The sequence below is a fragment of the Bos mutus genome, chromosome 5, assembly GCF_027580195.1.
Source record: "Bos mutus isolate GX-2022 chromosome 5, NWIPB_WYAK_1.1, whole genome shotgun sequence".
Lineage (NCBI taxonomy): Eukaryota > Metazoa > Chordata > Mammalia > Artiodactyla > Bovidae > Bos > Bos mutus.
In genome coordinates this window covers 57,666,046-57,687,926 of record NC_091621.1, presented here as the reverse complement: position 1 = coordinate 57,687,926, position 21,881 = coordinate 57,666,046, and the positions used below count along the sequence as shown (strand labels likewise).

General features: G+C 35.7%; 1 protein-coding gene and 1 non-coding gene across 2 annotated transcripts in view; both read left to right on the top strand.

The window, feature by feature from the left end:
• LRRIQ1 (leucine rich repeats and IQ motif containing 1) overlaps window positions 1-21,881 on the top strand; it is a 205,001-nt gene that overhangs the window by 77,340 nt on the left and 105,780 nt on the right. The window contains exons 12-13 of the mRNA XM_070370008.1: window positions 2,365-2,438; window positions 8,658-8,751. Coding sequence (XP_070226109.1) covers window positions 2,365-2,438; window positions 8,658-8,751 — 168 coding nt within the window. The remainder of the gene's footprint in view (window positions 1-2,364; window positions 2,439-8,657; window positions 8,752-21,881) is intronic.
• Window positions 18,155-18,261, top strand: LOC138988093 (U6 spliceosomal RNA). Its single transcript, XR_011464428.1, has one exon. It is a non-coding gene; the product is annotated as a U6 spliceosomal RNA (small nuclear RNA).

The following is a 21,881-nucleotide window of genomic DNA, read 5'->3' as shown; positions in this document are numbered from 1 at the left end:
TTAGGTTTTCACTAATGTCCTTTGTCTTTCTGGTTTGAATTTTCTTGGAAAAAAATATACACAGAATGTCAGTAAAAGGAAAGTTATAGAGGTTAAAAAAAATGATTCTACTATTAGGTTTCTGCCATCCTAATGAATAGTCATAAAGGTGAATGAATAGCCAGTTTTCTTGATTAAAATTTCAAAAAAAAAAAGAATGTGATTCTAAAAGCATGGTTCTCTGAAAAGATAAAATTCTGATATTATAAAAAATATGTAGTTAAACCAAATATTTCTTTACCTCAAGAAATACTTTATTTTTGCAAAGAGAATTTTATTTTCAATTTTAAAACTTGATTGGTTATTTTTAGTTGATGTCTCTTATAACCTATATATTACCAAATGTTGCCACATATAACTTATTGGTTAAAAACATGAGATATTCTGACAAAAGAGAAAAACTCAGTATCTATTAATCTTTCAAAATCCTTTTAGCATAAGGGCAAATATTTAGTATTAGAAATATACTAAAGGTAAAAAAAGTAAGAATTTGCTTTTAATAAATGTATTTATTAGAACTGTATTTTCACTTGAAGAACTTAACTTTCTTACTTGTAATAATGATCTAGAATGCCTGAGTAGGAAATGTCATAAAATTAGAACTCAAAGCCATTGATTATGTATTGAAAAAGTTTTATATTTCTTTCTTTCTTTTTTAGAATACATGTGATGTTTCAGTAAATTTTGCTATTAAGGAATGTATATGCAGATAGTGAACCATATATACAAATGTAATGACCAATATTTGATCACTTTTTCTTTTATTACCTTGGATATTTTCCCCTGGAATTAGTGTTGCTCAGGTAGTGTTAATAGTAGTATTGTACTTAGGATTGAATATAATCAGAGAGATCTTCCAGTCTCCTTATTTAGTCTATTTTAGCCTCAGTAGCATCTTCTGTTTCTCTTCTAATGTAGAACAGGATAATACAGGAGTTAAGCTCAGCACAAGGGTTGGCTTTGTGACATGATGCTTCCAGTCACAATATTATCCTGTAAACTTCTGATCTTAGAATAATAGTACTTTTTTTTTTTTTTTGTTGTTGTTGTTTTTACCGTGGCAAGATGTTGGTAGGAATAAAGATGTAAAAATCTCTGCCAGGACAACTAGAGGGACATTATAAACACCAAGAAAGTAAAAGTAGAAGTTAACTTCTTTTTTGTTTTGTACCAGAGATACTCCTTTAGTAAAAGCTTATTCTGAACATGTATGAATCTTCAGCATTTATAGAGGGTATTAATTCAGAAGACTTTTTTATTTGTGATGAGAATATATTTTATACAAAGAAATTTTCATCTTTTTTAAAGATTTAGATGAACTAGCTTAATTTTTATTGCCAAGTAGCTAGGGTAATGTGATGCTATGTAACAAAGAAAGTGTAATCTTGTCTTAGTTTGAAATGCAAATCAAACTAAAATTAATTTTCCCTTCATAGCTTTTTGTTACTAATTGTGAATATTTTCAATATTACTTATATTCCTTATTTAAATGTGGGGTATTAATGATAGTTGTATCTTAAAAAATGATAGAAACTTTTAAAAGCCAGAGAAAAGTTTACTGTTATTAGAATTTGAACGTGCTTATATTAATGAATATGAGTTTTAAATATTAGTATATGTTTGATAAATTTAAGTATTTTATCAATAGAAAACATTTTCTATTATTATGTTCCTTAAATGCATATTTCCAATTTAAAAACAACCCCAGTGTAACTTTTATACTTACAAGACTTATAATACTTTGAATCTAGTAAGGGAAACTTTTTCAAATTAAAAACAAAGTTATTGACTCTAATTAAAGTTATATTATTAATATGTAAAAATAAATAATCTTATGTTTTTTTTTTTTTTACTTTTAATGGTTTGTTATATGTTTGAGCCAGAGAAAATACATATAAATTATGAATTCTTTATAAATTTATTCATATACAAAGACTAAACAAAACAACAGAAAGCCCATTTATTCTTATTTTAATACCAAGTACACATTAAGCTTCCTGATATTTATTATTGATATTAGCAATTCCATGATCATTTCTCTTTAGAAATAAATATAAATATTTATATATTTGTATATATTATTATAAATATATTATAGAATAAATATTTAGCATCTTATAACTACTGTATTTTTTAAAAGTACTTTTAGTTAATGTTACATTATTGTATTTTATTGTGAAAATGCAGCTGTTATGTATTTCTTCCAGAGTTATAATTTATAACATTATATTATTGCGTTAAATAAATATATTATTGTATAATTACATCAATAATATTAAGAACACTCCAATTTAAATTTTCTTTAAATTCCATTTTGGTTTTCAGCTTGACAAAAATCGCACCACTTTTTCATTTTGTTTCTTTGGAAAAACTGGATGTCAGCAACAATTGTCTTTCTGGTAAGTTTATAATAATACATAGTTGTTTCTCAAATAATAGGCTTTTGGGTTTCTGTTCTAAATATGATAAGGAAATCTTCTGGGTAGATGTATATAACATATCTATACCAAATGGTGTAGAGGAGGAAATTTTTCTCTTTTCTCAAACTGGGCCTGAGAATTAAACTGATGTAAATCAGATAAATAGAAGAAAAAAAATACAAGTTTTAATTTTTCTTTTTTTTTTTTTACTTGTACATGAGAGTCCTCACAAGAAAATTAAGACCCCAAGAAGCAATTAAGGTTGAACTTACATAGTGAGTTGGACGAAGAGTAGTAAATTGTGAAAATGAGAGGAAGCCGAGGGGCTTGGGCACTAAGGTAGTTAATTGGATTGAAAAGTGCCTAGGAAATAAAGGCTAGTTTAACAAGCTTGTTTGCATACATATCTCTTGGCCTTAGCTTCCCATCCTTAAGACAAGAATGTCTCTTTGCTTCTGTTATAGGAAAATATCTTTCACATGGGAATTTAATTTCTTGCTTTTAAGAAAAAGAAGGAAGATTAGAGTGCTCTTAAATTTGCTCCTTTTTTTAAAGTGCATTTTAAACCATAGTCAAGGCTATGGTTTTTCCTGTGGTCATGTATGGATGTGAGAGTTGGACTGTGAAGAAAGCTAAGCACCGAAGAATTGATGCTTTTGAACTGTGGTGTTGGAGAAGACTTTTGAGAGTCCTTTGGACTGCAAGGAGATCCAACCAGTCCATCCTAAAGGAGATCGGTCCTGGGTGTTCTTTGGAAGGAATGATGCTAAAGCTGAAACTCCAGTACTTTGGCCACCTCATGCGAAGTGTTGACTCATTGGAAAAGACTGTGATACTGGGAGGGATTGGGGGCAGGAGGAGAAGGGGATGACAGAGGATGAGATGGCTGGATGGCATCACCAACTCGATGGATGTGAGTCTGAGTGAACTCCAGGAGTTGGTGATGGACAAGGAGGCCTGGTGTGCTGCAATTCATGGGGTCTTAAAGAGTTGGACACAACTGAGCAACTGAACTGAACTGAACTGAACTTAAAATAGTCAAAATGCCAGAATGGCTTATTAGGGTGCCATGTATTATAAACTCCTTTGAATGTGTGGTGAAATAATTTAATTAAAATTTTCTTTATACTTTTAAACTCATATTACTTCCATATCTTTCTGGTAAACCTTGGAAAATGTGAGAATTATATTCTTATTTAAAATTCATATATCCTATACCTATAAAAAATTAGTCTAATGAAGATAAGTAAACACATTTGTCTAACTTGTTGACACCTAACCATTACAGAGGAGACATCCATCAAAAGTTTATTAAAGAATGATGTATTGATTTGGTTAAACAATCCCTTACCCTCAAACTTCACCATCCCCAATTTTAGTCAGTCCCCTTGTAGAGATAATCACAGTTCTAAATCTGTCACCATAGGTTAAATCTGACTTTCCTACATCTTTATATTAAAGGAGTCAAATAGTATGTTCTTTGTTGACTCTAGATTTTGGTTGGCATTCTTGGGATATTCCACCACATCAGTTGTTCAGTTGTTTGTATCAGCAATATGTTTTTTTTTTTTTGATGTGTGGTCCATTGCATGAATACATCACAGTTTGTCCATTTTCCTGTTGATTAATATTTTGTTTGCTGTTTGGGGTCAGTTCAGCTCAGTTGCTTAGTGGTGTTCGACTCTGCAACCCCATGGACCGCAGCACTCCAGACTTCCCTGTCCCTCACCAACTCCTGAGGTTTGCTCAAACTCATGAACATCCAGTCAGTGATGCCTTCCAACCATCTCATCTTCTGTTGTCCCCTTTTCCTCCTATCTTCACTCTTTCCCAGCACTGGACTTTTCTAAAGAGTCACATCTTCACATCAGGTGGCCAAAGTACTGGAACTTCAACTTCAGCATTAGTCCTTCCAATGAATACTCAGGACTGATTTCTGTTAGGATGGACTGGTTGGATCGCCTTGCAGTCCAAGGGACTCTCAAGAGTCCTGTCCAACATCACAGTTCAAAAGCATCAATTCTTTGGCACTCAGGTTTCTTTATAGTTCAATTGCCACATCTATACTTGACCACTGGAAAAACCATAGCCTTGACTAGACGGACCTTTGATGGCAAAGTAATGACTCTGCTTTTTAATATGCTGTCTAGGTTGGTCATAGTTTTTCTTCCAAGGAGAAAGTGTCTTTTAATTTCATGGCTGCAGTCACCATCTGCAGTGATTTTAGAACCCAAGAAAATAAGGTCTGTCACTGTTTTCCCATCTGTTTGCCATGAAGTGATGGGACTGGATGCCATGATTTTTGTTTTTTTGAATGTTGATTTTTAAGCCAGCCTTTTCACTCTCCTCTTTCACTTTCATTAAGAGGCTCTTTAGTTCCTCTTTGCTTTCTGCAGGTGGTGTCATCTGCATATCTGAGGTTAATGCTATTTCTTCCAGTAATCTTGATTCCAGCTTGTGCTTCATCCAGCCCTATATTTCATATAATGTACTCTACATGATGTACTCCTTTCCCAATTTGGAACCAGTCTGTTGTTCCATGTCCAGTTCTAACTGTTGCTTCTTGACCTGCATACGGTTTCCTCAGGAGGCAGGTAAGGTGGTCTGGTATTCCTATCCCTTTAATAATTTTCCATAGTTTGTTGTGATCCACACAGTCAAAGGCTTTGACATAGTCAATAAAGCGGAAGTAGATGTTTTCTGGAACTCTCTTGCTTTTTTGATGATTCAGTGGATGTTGGCAATTTGATCTCTGGTTCCTCTGCCTTTTCTAGATCCAGCTTAAACATCTGGAAGTTCTTGGTTCATGTACTATTGAAGCCTAACTTGGAGAATTTTGAGTGTGTGAGATGAGTGCAACTGTGAAGTAGTTTGAGGATTTCCTTTTGTTGGGATTGGAATGAAAACTGACCTTTTCCAGTCCTGTGGCCACTGCTGAGTTTTCCAAATGTGCTGGCATATTGAGTGCAGCACTTTCATATCATCATCTTTTAGGATTTGAAATAGCTTAGCTGGAATTCCATCAACTCCACTAGCTTTGTTCATGGTGATGCTTCCTAAGGTCCACTTGACATCATATTCCAGGATGTCTGGTTCTAGGTGGATGATCACACACCATCTGGTTATCTCAGTCATTAAGACTTTTTTCTGTATAGTTTTTCAGTGTATTTTTGCTACCTCTTCCTAGTCTCTTCCGCTTCTGTTAGGTCCATACCATTTCTTTCTTTTATTGTGCCCATTTTTCTTGAAATGTTCCCTTGGTATCTCTAATTTCCTTGAAGAGATCTCTAGTCTTCTCCATTCTATTGTTTTCCTGTTTCTTTGCATTGATCACTGAGGAAGGCTTTCTTATCTGTCCTTGCTATTTTTTGGAACTCTGTATTCAGATGGATATATCTTTCCTTTGCTCCTTTATCTTTAGCTTCTCTTCTTTTCTTACCTATTTGTAAGGCCTCCTCAGTATACCATTTTGCCTTTTTGCTTTTCTTTTTCTTGGGGATGGTTTTGATCACTGACTCCTGTGCAATGTCACAAACTTCTGTCCAGGGTTCTTCAGTCACTCTATCATATATAATCCCTGAGTCTATTGTATAGTAGTAAGGGATTTTATTTAGGTCATACCTGAATGGTCTAGTAGTTTTCCCTACTTTCTTCACTTAAGTCTTAAGTTTGCAATAAGGAGTTCATGATCTGAGCCACGTCAGTTCCTGGTCTTGTTTTTGCTTATATAGAACTTCTCTATCTTTAGCTGCAAGGAATAAAATCAATCTGATTTCAGTATTGACCATCTGTTTGGGGCACTCTGATTATAAAGTTCCTATGGAAATTCATGTACAAATACTTTTGTAACCTAAGTTTTCAGTTTTCTTGGATATATGTTTAAGGATGTAATTACTGGATAATAGAGTAGATACATGAAAGTCAAAGTGAAAAGTATTAGTCACTCAGTCATGTCCAACTCTGTGGCCCCATGGACGGTAGCCCTCCAGGCTCCTCTGTCCATGGAATTCTCCAGGCAAGAATACTAGAAGTGAAGTGAAGTCGCTCAGTCGTGTCCGACGCTTTTTGACCCTGTGGACTCTAGCCCATCAGGCTCCTACATGCATGGAATTTTCCAGGCAAGTCTTGGAGTGGGTTCCCATTCACTTCTCCAGGGGATCTTCCCAAGCCAGGGATTGAACCTGGGTCTGCTGCATTGCAGGCAGTTTCTTTACCATCTGAACCACCAGGGAAGCCCCTGTTAGTGTATACTTAACTTTATAAGAAACTAATAAAACTGTTTTCCCAAATAGTTGTAACATTTTACTTCCCCACATTAGAGTTCCAATCACTCCGTTCTATAGGGTTTTGGTATATCATTATATTATCTCGTTAGGGTTTTAGTTTGCACTTCCCTGATGGATAATGATATGGAACATCTTTGCATACCTTTATTGATAGTTTCTGTATATTGTTTTGTGTATTTTCAAGTATCTTACCATTTAAAAAATTTGGCTATTTTTTATTGGTTTGAATAAATTATTTATGTATTCTGGATGAAATTATTTGCCAGACATATGTTTTGTGGGTGTTCTGTCCCAGTCTCTCTTTTACCTATTAATTTTGTTAAGTGTATCTTTAGATAAGCAGAAATTTAAATTTTGGTTTAATTTTTTATTTTTAATAATTTTTGCTCTCTGTGTCCTTTGTAATATTTTTCTACATCCAGAATGAGATGGTTTTCTATACTTTTTAACTTTCTTATAAAGGTCTTGTACTTTAAGTTTTTACTTTTAGGTCTATGACCTACCTGAAATTAATTTTTACAAATGGTGTGGAGTCAAAGATGAGTTGTTGAACAACTAAACAACATTTAGTTTTTCCAGAAACACTTCTTGAACAAAATGTTTTCATCATTGGTTGACTTTGGTGTCTTTGTCAAAAAATTGATTTCCATTTGGTCCACCTTTTAACTGGTTTTCTCGTAATGATAGATGATATTTTCCTGTTTCTTTTTAATGTCCAATACTTTGTAACTGTATGCTGAGCATTGTTCATACTACAAGTGTACTGAGTCCAGCTATTGTTATCTTTCTTTTAAAGTGTAGTAAATGTAATTCTAGCAGGCAGTTAAGGTATTGATGGATAATTGTGTTTCTGTCAACCTTAATTTCATTCTCTCCTATGGCAAATCATTTCAATTTTCAACTCTCAATGCATTCCTCTACCTCTGGGCATTGTCTTCACTCCTAATACATGGTCCTTCTGGATTTTGGCTGAATCTCTGAGATGCTGTGTTTGGTTAAGTCTTATCTGACTGGGCTAAAACTCCAGTGTCTTTCCCTGCTGCGTGAACTATAATGTCATCACTCAGCTCTTAGCCTAGTAGCAGGTTAACTTTGCTAGGTGTTTCAGAATGTTGCCCTGTCTAGCACTCAACCAAGGAGCGGTGGTAAACCCTTACATAGACTTTTTCCCAATTCTCTTCCTACCAACATATATACACTCAGCTTCTTCACAGTACTTTTCACCATAAATTCCAGTCTCATGTCTAAACTTTGCCTCATCACTCAGCAAAACAGCCTCTTTGCTTGATTTCCACTTTCTTGCTCTAAAGTGGCTAAATAATTTTAGGCAAAAAAAAAAAAAATTGTAATTGTCAGCTCACCATGTGTGTTTGCTGTTTTCTCCCAAGTCAGGCTTAAAAACAGGTGCTTCCTGTTTATTGTCCAGTTTTATGATTGTTTTCTGTGGGAGAGCAATTCCAGTATAAATTACTCTTAATGTACCCTGGATTGCTGGATTGACCTACTGTTTTTACTTTTGAAAGTATACATGTAATTCTGTTTAGGCAAATGTTCAATTTTTACCACTCTCTGATTACTTTTGACTTTACTTTTTTATATGTTGTGTTAACGATCTGGCAAAGCTTGCTCTAAGCTGTTTACATGCTCATTTAATTCTCACCCTATGAGATAGATATAAACCTGAATTACCAAGCAATTGTATGATTTGCATAAATTCACACAGCTACTAAATGGTAGAAATATATATTATGATAGCAGAGTCTCTTAATATTGTCTTTTAAAAACATATTATGTAGAATAAATAATTTTTGTGCTTTTCTTTAATAGTCAAACATAAAATGGTCATTTATGTATAACTATTTTTCTTTATCTGTAATGCCTCATAATAATTTTCATTGTTTGTTTTCTATAGATCTTACAAGTGCCATAAAGTGGTTTGATGCGTGCTTTTCTCTCCATGAATTGTCTCTCACTGGAAACCCACTTCTTCAAGAAATAAACTGGAGGTAAATAAATATTGTTGCACCCTATGTATGTACTTTATTATAATTGCAGAGAACACAATTTGATGAAAATTGTTCTGTGTATATTATTAATAATTGCATGGGAAAAGTGAATAAAGAACAATTCAGAAGTTATTCTAAATAGAACAATTTTATAAAAGTAGTTTAAAAAATACCTTCTGCCTAAAATAATTTTTTGTACATGTAAGAACTAATATAAATTTGAAATGATAATTCTGATCCATACTACTGATTATATGACAATTTTAGTATGATGTTGACTTAGGTTTGTGTTTATAGAAAAGACATTTTTGTGGAATTACTTTTTGAGTCATCTACATCCCATAGTTTGCCATTTAAAATTATTTCCTTTCTGGTAATAATTTGATTTTGTTTTTATTTTCTGAAAAGAGAAAGTTGGTGTCTGTTAAAGTATGTATTATAAGTATGTGTGAATTTAGCCTCTATTTGGAATACTGCAGTAAGTACCTAGATGTAAATGAAAAAATATACTTCGTGATTTTTTAAATGAATTTTCTTTTTAAAAAAGTTCTCTAATCTGAAATTCTCAAATTATGCTAACAGCATTTTCCCTAAGATAGCCAACATTGTAATCAGTTTTTTTGAAGTAATTTACATATAATAAAATTTATCAGTTTATTTATGAATATGACTATTGTATAGAAATCATCAAATCATTTTTATCACTTTGAAAGTGAAACTGAAAGTGAAGTTGCTCAGTCGTGTCCAACTCTTTGCGACCCCGTGGACTGTAGCCTATCAGGCTCCTCCGTCCATGAGATTTTCCAGGCAAGAATTGCTGGAGTGGATTCTCCAGGGGATCTTCCCGATCCAGGAATCAAACCCTGGTCTCCCACATTGCAGGCAGACGCTTTACCGTCTGAGCCACCAGGGAAGCTTTTTAATCACCTTGAAAAATTAACTTATTCCTCTTGGTGGTTAGTCCCCTCTTCAAGTATTTTATAACCCTCTTCCAATACTTTAAAAATGTCTCTCTCTAATTTACTGGTCTTTTAAGAGCTCTTCCCATAAATTGGGATGCTGTATCATGATGCTGAGTATCAGTAGCCTGAGATGATAGTGCTTTTGTCTTCTTTTTGACTTGTGCAGGGCCTCCACCTCTTTTGGATCCAGGCATCTTTTCTGGATCTTGGCTTCCTTAGATATCTGCTTTCCTTTGCCTCCAAATCACCAGAGATGGTGCGTTGAGCCTAGCACCTGTACTTAATACCTGCCTAGCACTCTGAGGAAAGCTTGCTGATTATCTTCCTGCTCCACCCACCCCAAAAGCAGAAAACAACAAAATCAATAATGTGCTAATTTGTTACTATAAGCATTGGTGATGATTTAGTCGCTAAGTCATGTCCTACTCTTGCGACCCCATGGACTGTAGACTGCCAGGCTCCTCTGTCCATAGGATTTTCCAGGCAAGAGTACTGGAGTGGACTGACATTTCCTTCTTCAATTACAAGGATTGCTGCTGCTAAGTCGCTTCAGTTGTGTCCAACTCTGTGCGACCCCATAGACGGCAGCCCACCAGGCTCCCCCGTCCCTGGGATTCTCCAGGCAAGAACACTGGAGTGGGTTGCCATTTCCTTCTCCAATACATGAAAGTGAAAAAATAAAGTGAAGTTGCTCAGTCGTGTCTGACTCCTAGTGACCCCGTGGACTGCAGCCCACCAGGCCCCTCCTTCCATGGGATTTTCCAGGCAAGAGTACTGGAGTGGGGTGCCATCGCCTTCTCCAAAAGGATTAGTTGTACATAAATAGATTTGTAATGAGAATAAGTAGGTTATTCAAAAGCATGTATAATCATTGTAGGACTGATTTAAGAACTACAAAATACCCAAAGTAGAATTTCTATAATATCTAGTGGGGTTTGGGTTTTGTTTTGTTTTTAATGACTGTTTGCAAGCTATCACTATTAAATTCACACACATCAGATTAATCTGAAAAACCATGTTATTCTTGGTTACGGTAGGACTTCTGTTATGGTTTGCAACAAGTGATGTAATCTCTGCCTGGGTTTTAGTTTGTAAAATAAATACTAATATTAACCTACCTCAAAACTTGTTGAGGATCTGTGAAATACTGAGTAAATGCCCCAAATAAAATATTGTTATCTTTTTATTAAGAAAAAAAAAAAGTCTCTCCACTGTCTTATGGCTTTAACTGTTTCTAAGGAGAAGTCTGTGGACATTCTTGTCTTCATTTCTCTGTCTCTGGGTACTTTTAAGATTTTATCAGTGGTTTTCAGCAATTTGATTATAACGTGCTTTGATGTGGTTTTAGATAGATTTACTCTCCTTAGGATTTTTTCCTTGTTTATTTGCTTAGCGTTTTTCTAATTGCTGTAGATTTGTCTTACCATGTGTTAGTTTCACACGCACAGCAACATGATTCAATTATTTGTGTCGATGTATTCTTTTCAGAATTTTTCTATTATGGGTTATTATAAGATATTGAATATAGTTCCCTATGTTATGCAGTAGGTCCTTATTGTTTAGTTGATATATAGTAGTATATATCTGTTAATTTTGTTGTTGTTATTCAGTCACTAAGTCATGTATGACTGTTTTGCAACCTCATGAACTACAGCCTGCCAGGCTCCTCTGTCCATGGGATTTCCCAGGCAAGAATACTGGAGTAGGTTGCCATTTCCTTCTCCAGGGGATCTTCCCGACCCAAGGATCAAACCTGTGTCTCTTCTGTCTCCTGCATTGGTGGGCAGATTCTTTACCACTGAGCCACCAGGGAAGCCAGCTCCCAGTGTATCCCTCTTCCCTGCCTTTATTCTTTGGTAACCATAAGTTTATCTTCTAAGTCTGTGAGTCTATTTCTGTACTGTAAATAAGTTCATTTGTATCACTTTTTTGATTCCACATATAGGTGATATAGTATGATATTTGTCTTTGTCTGACATAGCTCACTTAATATGATAATTTTTAGTCCATCCATGTTGCAATTCTGCTTAGAATTTATTGAACCTCTCGGATATTGTGGATTTATAGTTTCCATAAAATTGTGAAAAATTTTGGCCATTGTTTTTAAGTATTTTTTTCTGCTTCCTTCTATCTTCTCCTACGAGAACTCCAACTTCACCAATATTAGACCACTTGATGCATCCTTGAAGTCACTATTGCTTTGTTCTTATATTTATTGTTTTTGTTTTCTGCCTATATTTCAGTCTTACTAGTTATTGCTGTGGCTTGAAATCCCCTGATGTTTTCTTCTTATGTAACTGCTCTGCAGTTAATCCCATCTAAACTGTTTTTCAGTTCAGATGAGATGTTATGATTTTCATTTCTACAAGTTTTCTTTTTTTTTTTTAACATTTACAGTTTCTCTCTTAATCATGTTCATATATTCCTGAATCATCTTCAACATATGGATAATACTTATAATAGCTGTTTTAACATCTTTTCCAATGAGTCAACTCTTCGCATGAGGTGGCCAAAGTACTGGAGTCTCAGCTTTAGCATCATTCCTTCCAAAGAACACCCAGGACTGATCTCCTTTAGAATGGACTGGTTGGAACTCCTTGCAGTCCAAGGGACTCTCAAGAGTCTTCAACACCACAGTTCAAAAGCATCAGTTCTTCGGCGCTCAGCTTTCTTCACAGTCCAACTCTCACATCCATACATGACCACAGGAAAAACCATAGCCTTGACTAGATGGACCTTTGTTGGCAAAGTAATGTCTCTTCTTTTCAGTATGCTATCTAGGTTGGTCAAAACTTTCCTTCCAAGGAGTAAGCGTCTTTTAATTTCATGGCTGCAATTACCATCTACAGTGATTTTGGAGCCCCAAAATAAAGTCTGACACTCTTTCCACTGTTTCCCCATTTATTTCCCATGAAATGATGGGAACAGATGCCATGATCTTAGTTTTCTGAATGTTGAGCTTTAAGCCAACTTTTTCATTCTCCACTCACTTTCATCCAGAGGCTTTTTAGTTCCTCTTCACTTTTTGCCATAACGGTGGTGTCATCTGCATATCTGAGATTACTGATATTTCTCCCGGCAATCTTGATTCCAGCTTATGCTTCTTCCAGCCTAGCGTTTCTCATGATGTACTCTGCATATAAGTTGAAAAAGCAGGGTGATAATATACAGCCTTGATGTACTCCTTTTCCTATTTGGAACCAGTCTGTTGTTCCATATCCAGTTCTAACTGTTGCTTCCTGACCTGCATATAGGTTTCTCAAGAGGCAGGTCAGGTGGTCTGGTATTCCCGTCTCTTTCAGAATTTTCCACAGTTTATTGTGATCCACACAGTCAAAGGCTTTGGCATAGTCAATAAAGCAGAAATAGATGTTTTTCTGTAACTCTCTTACTTTTTCCATGATCCAGCGGATGTTGGCAATTTGATCTCTGGTTCCTCTGCCTTTTCTAAAACCAGCTTGAATATCTGGAAGTTCACGGTTCACGTATTGCTGAAGCCTGGCTTGGAGAATTTTGAGCATTACTTTACTAGCATGTGAGATGAGTGCAATTGTGCGATAGTTTGAGCATTCCTTGGCATTGCCTTTCTTTGGGATTGAAATGAAAACTGACCTTTTCCAGTCCTGTGGCCACTGCTGAGTTTTCCAAATTTGCTGGCATATTGAGTGCAACACTTTCACAGCATCATCTTTCAGGATTTGAAATAGCTCAACTGGAATGCCATCACCTCCACTAGCTTTGTTCGTAGTGATGCTTTCTAAGGCCCACTTGATTTCACATTCCAGGATGTTTGGCTCTAGGTGAGTGATCACACCATTGTGATTATCTTGATCAAATCAGACAGTGATCAGAAATTACAAGTATTTAAAGAATGTGTGTAGATGTGAAAAGGCCACCTGATTATGTTTCTAGACATAATAGAAACATTTTGCCAGCTTGGTGAAGGACTTCATCTTCTGGAATAGAAACAGTCAAGGTCCCCATACAGGTGCACTGACTTGCAATCTAGGACTGCTTCTCTTTCATTGAGATTTAGAGCACTAATCCCCAAGTTTGGGTCCTCACTTCTCAAAACCCATATAATGAGTGAAGTTATGTCTGAAGGACTGTTTGACAGGTGATATTATTTATTATAAAGATGTCTAATGGGTTGTTTCTAGAGAGATATTTTTATTTTCCCAAGTAACTATAGAGAATAAGTTATAGAATTGGCATACAATGACAAATCAGAATGGCAGTTGTGTACATTATTCAGAGCAAGGGGATAATGGTTTTACTATTAGGTGTTGGGCAAATAGGGCATGAATTCTGTAGCTGATCTGGTATTAGTTACCATCTGAACAGCTGCCATGTTGCAAGTTGTAGAGGTTTTAAGCAAACCTATGTCCTGAATAATCTTTTATTTATTTTTTGTTATTTTGTTTGTAGAAAGCATCAAGACTTATTTAATTGAATAAAATATGCTTGTTGTAAAACCTACTGATATAACCTATTGTAAGACATATATAAAGATAATATTCACATTTTACTGCACTTAATATATATACTTTATAGTTTTAAAGAAATTACTTAATTAGAAATAATACTGAGAGAAAATAGAATAGTATTTATATGTACAATTATTTAGCTATTATATTGTCTATGTTTAAATTAGTCTTTGTGAACTAGAACAATACCAACTTGTAAATTTTACCTATCAAATTTCATATAGATCCAGTTGCCCTAACACAGCTTTCATAATTTTAAGAAGAGATTCACTTATCTAAATAGTTTAAAATCTAGTGATCTATAAAATATGGATTTGTTAATAAAACGATCAACTCAAACTTTTACTAGTGTGTTCTGCTGAACTTTACATAACCCCTTGATACCAACAAAGGGATTAGTTATAGATTTTCCCAATTGGCTTCTTACTTTCATGTCCAGCCAGTGATAACACGAACAAAACTGATGTACTAAAAATTCTCTTTTTAAAACTTAATCCACAGACTCAGTTTGGAATTTCCTTTGGGAATGTGTTTCGTTCATGAATGATTAATAGAGCTTCTTAAGTGACAGAATATTCACCAGGAAGTTTTCACTGAATGAAATATTGATTCAGCCCTTGACTAGGAGGAGTCCAGCTGGAAAAACTAAGGCTGAGATCTCACAGTGTCCTTATACTTCATTTCAAACATGAATCAACTTGTTACAGCACTTTCTAATATATTTATCATAGAGTCTTTATAAGGCTGCATTTGATTTTAAAGCCAATCCCTGCACTACTAATTTATACAAATCTGACTACTGTTCCTTAAAAAATATTCAAGAAAAAAAATTGTTGAAATAAACCATTAGCTCCAATCTGGATATTTATTATGTGATTCACAGATTTCAAGACACTGTCACACTTTTCAAGATCCCACCAAACTACATGTTTACACCCAAAGATTCAAAACATCTAACTAAAATAACCTGGGAACTATTTTATGTAAAGATGATGAGTGTAACATCAGAATATTCCAAATGTAAAAATTCAAGGTCTGTTGTCCCCCATTCTCTAGAATTATTACATGTAGCTAAAATATTGTACTTAATGAGTCTATATCAGTAACTATTAATATGTCCGAAATATAGCATTTGATGATAAAGCTGTCACTTTTCCCCATACTAACCTGGTGTCAATTAACATCTCAATAGTCTCCACATGATGACAGTTGCACCACCTAGAAACAACTCTACCGTCCTGTGTTAACTCTGAATGTACCTTTCATTACTTTGGTTGTCTGGAACATAAACATTTATTTTATTAAATAAGATATTTGTGGTAAAATAGTAATATGATCCTTAATCAGATAAAACAAATTCTAATTTTTTTGCCCCTTGGATGGTATTGGTTTATTTGGTTAAAATGGCTCTCCATTCCAACCATCAATTATTTCTGAATAGAAATAATTGCTCAGAAATATTCAGACACATTTCTGAATTGTTTCTTTATGTATTTGATATGTGCTGTTGAATTTTAGAATTACAGGGATAGTTTTCTAAAAACACCTTCATACCATTTATATAAAACTAATGGCAATGTTAACCAGTGACATATCATTGGAATGTTACTGCCCAGAGACCACAGTGTCTCTTATTTTAGCAAACTCTTCTGATATCCTTGATATATAGACTATAAGTTTCCTCAAGAAAAATGCAAGCTGTTTTTTTAATTTAAGATATTTTATAAATGATTTGAGTTTCAGTTATTTTTTTACTTCAAACTTGACCATATCTGATTTTAGCATAACATGCTGTAGTCTATTTTCTTCCCAATGTATTGATTTTATTCTTTAAAGTGCACAAGAAAGACTGAATTTAAATATATATATATATACACATTTCCCCGAACTTGTCAATAGAGGTCTATGTGTAGCGGAGGACTCTTCATTTCAAAAAACATCCCAAGCACAGCTGAAGAAGTATTTCAAGGACAAGCTTATCAGAAACACTGCCCTGGGGATTGGAGACCCACAAAAAAATCTTCCTTGAATTCTCATCTCAATTAATTTAGAGAGTCACTAAGGCAAAGACTTAGACTTCCCTGGTGGCTCAGACGGTAAAGCGTCTGCCTACAATGAGGGAGACCTGGGTTCGATCCCTGGGTCGGGAAGATCCCCTGGAGAAGGAAATGACAACCCACTCTAGTATTCTTGCCTGGAAAATCCCATGGATGGAAGAACCTACAGTCCATGGGGTCGCAAAGAGTCAGACACAACTGAGCAGCTTCACTTTACTTTAAGGCAAAGATAGGTGTGTTAGACCCTGAGGCTCTCATGTGAGCAGCATGAGCATTGCCTTCTTTTTACTGACTCCTCATTTAGCCATATTGAGACCTGAAAGATGACTTCTCACGAGTGTCTCACAAGTATTACTGCATCTGCACTGTCACCATGGGTCCACCATCCTGGTGAGAAGTTTTGTGTATACAACCACTTACTGAAATGATTATACCCTCAAGGAAAAGATAGTTAGCTTTACCTAACCCCTAAGAATGCAACTTATAATAATAAGATAATATGCTTTATTAATTTCCCTTCCAAGGTATGCATATGTGTGCAGTTGCTTCAGTCATGTCCAACTCTTTGAGACCCCAGGGGCCGTGGCCTGCCTGGCTCCTCTGTCCAGGCTTCTCTGTCCAAGGATAGTCATTCCCTTCTTCATGGGATCTTCCTGACCCAGGGATCAAGCCCATGTCTCTTAAGTCTCCTGCAGTGGTAGGCGGGTTCTTTACCACTAGCGCCTCCTGGGAACCTATTTCAAAGACTGGAGCCTGTCACTGGCATAACTCATTTCACCAGCTGATCAGGTTCATTCTGGAAATCAAGGTATCAGATTGATATTTGCTTGGTACCCAAAGAATTAGAAATGTTGCTATTCTCAAGAACTATTTCCACCAAGTTATTAAAAGCCTTTTATTTGCTCTTCTATAATTTACGAGATTTAATTTTTTTTAAATTTACCAGTAATAGAGCATTTTTAAAGCATTATGAACACCAGTATAGTCTTAACTTTCAATACTCTCTATTATCACCTCTCAAAAATCATTTTTTCACACTTGACATTTTATAATTATTATTAAATAAGTTATTTTGACATCACAGTCATATCTTAAAGAAATCTGACTGGGTATTTTTATGAATAGTTAGAATACAATGTTGCTTTCTTAGTACTGTAATAAATTATTTGGTAGGATTGAATATTTCCTTGCTTTGATGAAAAAGTGAAATTGAAAGTCACTCAGTTGTGTTCGCTCCAGTACTCTTGCCTGGAAAATCCCATGGGCAGAGGAGCCTGGTAGGCTGCGACCCTTAGGGGTCGCTAAGAGTCGGACACGACTGAGCGACTTCCCTTTCACTTTTCACTTTCATACATTGGAGAAGGAAATGGCAGCCCACTCCAATGTTCTTGCCTGGAGAATCCCAGGGACGGGGGAGCCTGGTGGGCTGCCGTCTACGGGGTTGCACAGAGTCAGACACGACTGAAGATGCAGCAGCAGCAGCAGCAGTAGCAGTTGTGTCTGACTCTTTGTGACCCCCTTGGAGTTTCTCCAGACCAGAATACTGGAGTGGGTAGCCTTTGCCTTTTCCATGTGATCTTCCCAACCCAGGGATCGAAGCCAGGTCTCCCACGTTGCAGGCAGATGCTTTACCCACTGAGCCACAGGAAAGCCTTAGAAAAAGATTTCCTGTTATATTTAATATTGTATCTCTGAGGTGAATGCCTCTGCTTACCTTATCACCTGTGATGAATAGCTATTATCTTAAGGTAATGTTCTGCTTTTGAATCATATCTTCAATGACTCTAAGCAGAAACACAATATATGCCAGATATGTAACCCTTTGTGGTAAGCATTATAGGTAGTTTTTGAATTGATAAGCATTCTAACTTCAAGCCACCTCAAAAAGTTCAAAACAATGCTAGCTGCAGAAGCACATATACTAAAATTGGAATGATACAGAGAAGATTAGCATGGCCCCTGTGCAAGGACGACACATTAATTCATGAGCCAATCTATATTTTGTAGCATATGTAAAATAGATAGCCAGGGAGGATTTGCTGTAGGACTCAGGGAACTCAAAACTGGGGCTCTGTGACAACCTAGAGGGGTGCGATGGGTTGGGAGATGAGTGAGAGACTCAAGAGGGAGAGGACGTAGGTATAGCTATGGCTGATCCATGTTGATATATGGAAAAAACTAACAGAATATTGTAATTATCCTTTAATTAAAAATAAATAACTTTTTAAAAGCTCAAAATATATGGGCTCAAATTTTTAACAGCTTAAACTCTTTATTATTAGCAAAGCTTTTATCTGCTTCTTAACATTGTAAAACATTTGATAATTACCCTGAAAAACCAAATCTAAATCTAATTTTTTTCCTCTTATTTGTTATCTGTATGGGGAAAATAAGGCAGTATTTCTGGAGTGGCTGGAGGAGTTTGGGAGCTAGTCAACTGTGTCCCCAGGAAATGGAAAACTGTGGTATTCTTCTATTTTGTTTCATTGAAAAAGATGTATTTGTACCTCTCTTATGATGACTTTTATTTAATACCAAGGCTACCAAGATCATAAACTATACACAGGATGCATTATGACTTTGGTTAGCCTTATGCATTTTTGCCTTAATGAACCACTTCCTCCATTAAAAAATAATTAAAATTATATTTTACAACTGTGTTTGCACAAATAGCTATATCAATCCTGACTATACAACCTAGATAGAAGGAAAAACGGTTATTAGGCTTTGCCTTCTTAACTCTTAGCATTTTAGTACTCTTACCCTGCCATCCTTCATTTAGTGTTTAAGAACTGTTTGTTTCATTTTTTAATTACCAAAATTTATTTTTAGAGCACTTTTAGGTTAACAGCAAAGCTGAGCAGAAAGTAGAGAAAGCACACACACCCCCAGTCCCCACACATGTACAATTTCCCTCACTGTAAATATCCCACACCAAAGCAGTATACTTTTATTTTTTGGCCATGGTGCACGGCATGTAGAATCTTCATTCCCTGACCAGAGATCAAACCTGTGTTCCCTGCATTGGAATCATGGAATTGTACCCACCGGACTGCCAGGGAAGTCCCAAAGCAGTATACTTTTTACAGTCAATGAACCTACAGTGACACATATTTATCACCCAAACTCCATAGATTTATACTAGAGTTCACTCTTGGTGTTTTATATTCTATGGGTTTTGAATGTGTTATGACATGTATCCACCATGTGGTAATGCGTAGAATCATTTTACAGCCTTAACAATTCTCTGTGCTTTGCCCTTTCATCCCTCCCTCTACTTTAATCATTTGTTGTTGTTCATTTGCTCAGTCATGTCCAGCTCTTTGCAACTCTTTGGACTGCAGCACACCAGGCCTCCCTGTCCATCACCATGCCCTGGAGCTTGCTCAAACTCATGTCCATTGAGTCAGGGATGCCATCCAACCATCTCGTCCTCTATCATCCCCTTCTCCTCCTGCCTTCAATCTTTTCAGCATCAGAGTCTTTTCTTTTTTTTTTTTTATTTGGTACTCAGTTTATTTTTTTAATACGAAACTGCCTAGTTGCCCAGCCTAATATAAAGCTGCTACGGAGTAATAGCCCCTTGCTCTTTGTTGCTCCCAGACCACTTCTTCTCCCTCTAAAGGTGGCTATGACCCAGCCTCCAATTATTGGGTGTCCCCCCCTTCTGTCTTAGAGCCCCTAGTTCTAATGAGTCGGCTCTTCACATCAGATGGCCAAAATATTGGAGTTTCAGCTTCAGCATCAGTCCTTCCAACGAATATTCAGGATTGATTTCCTTTAGGATAGACTGGTTTGATCTCTTTGCAGTCCAAGGGACTCTCAAGAGTCTTCTCCAGCATCACAGTTCAAAAAAATCAATTCTTTGGCACTCAGCCTTCAGGGTCCAACTCGCACATCCATACATGACTACTGGAAAAACCATAGTTTGACTAGATGGACCTTTGTTGGCAAAGTGATGTCTCTGCTTTTTAACATGCTGTCTAGCTTAGTCATATCTTTGCTTCCAAGGAGCAAGCATCTTTTAATTTCATGGCTGCAGTCAACATCTGCAGTGATTTTGAAGCCCAAGAAAATAAAATCTGTCACTGTTTCCATTGTTTCCCCATCTATTTGCCATGAAATGATGGGATCAGATGCTATGATCTTCATTTTTTGAATGTTGAGTTTTAAGCCAGCTATTTCACTCTTCTACCTCCATCTAGAGGTTCTTTAGTTCCTCTTTGCTTTCTGCCATAAACATGTTGTCATCAGGATACCTGAGGTTACTGATTTTTCTCCTGGCAATCTTGATTCCAGCTTGTGCTTCATCCAGGCTGGCATTTTGCATGATGTCCTCTACATTTAAATTTAATAAGCAGGGTGACTATATATTGCCATGATGCACTCCTTTCCCAACCAGTCCATTGTTGCTTCTTGACCTGCATACAGGTTGTTCAGGAGGCAGGTTAGGTGGTCTGGTATTTCCATCTCTTTAAGAATGTTCCACAATTTGTTGTGGTCTACACAGTCAAAGGCTTTAGCTTAGTTGATGAAGCAGAATTCTGTTTTTCTGGAATTCTCTTGCTTTTTCTGTGATCCAGTGGATGTTGTCAATTTGATATCTGGTTCCTCTGCCTTTTCTAAACCCAGCTTGAATATCTGGAAGTTCATGTACTGTTAAAGCCTAGCTTGGAGAATTTTGAGCATTTCTTTGCTTGCTTTAACCTCTTAAAGCAACCATTAATCTTGTTGTCTACATAGTTTTGCTTTTTTTCCAGAATGTAGAACAATTGGAATTATACAATATATGCCTTTTTCAGATCGGGTTTTTTCACTCAGTAATATGCATTTGCATTTCCTCTATGTTTGTTCATGGATGGATAGCTCATTTTTTTTAATGCTAAATAATTTTATACTGTATGAATATATCACAGTTTATCTTTCAGTTCACCTACTGAAGGACATCTTGGTTGTTTCCAATTTTTGGCTGAAACAAATAAAACTGCTATAAACATATATGGGCAGGTTTTTGTATGGACATGCATTTTCAGTTCATCTGGATAAATACCAAGGAGACTGATTGCTAGATCAAAAATAAAGATGTTTAATTTGGTAAGAAACCACCAAACTATCTTCCAAAATGTCTCTCCCATTTTTCATTACCACCAGCACTTAATTAGAATTCCTGTTTCTCCACATCCTCACCAGCATTTGGTGTTATCAGTATTTTGGATTGTGGACATTATACTAGGTAGGTAGTAGTATTTCATTGTTGTTATAATTTGCAATCCATTAATTAATGCTTGTTTGTCATATTTATATATTTTGGTAAGATGTCTTTAATATGTTTGGCTCACTTTTAAACCAAGACATTCATTTTCTTATCATTGAGTTTTAAGCTTTTCTTTTTTGTATATTTTGGATAACAGTAATTTATCAGATGTGTCTTTTGCAAATATTTTCTCCCAGTGTATGACTTGTCATCGAATTGACAGTGTCCCTAGGTGTGGGAATTTTTAATTTTAATGAAGTTCAACTCATCAACAAATTTTTCATAGATATGCCTTTGGTGTTGTATCTAAAAAGTCATCACCATACCCAAGGTCATCTGGATTTTATTAGATTTTTTTTTCTTATAGGAG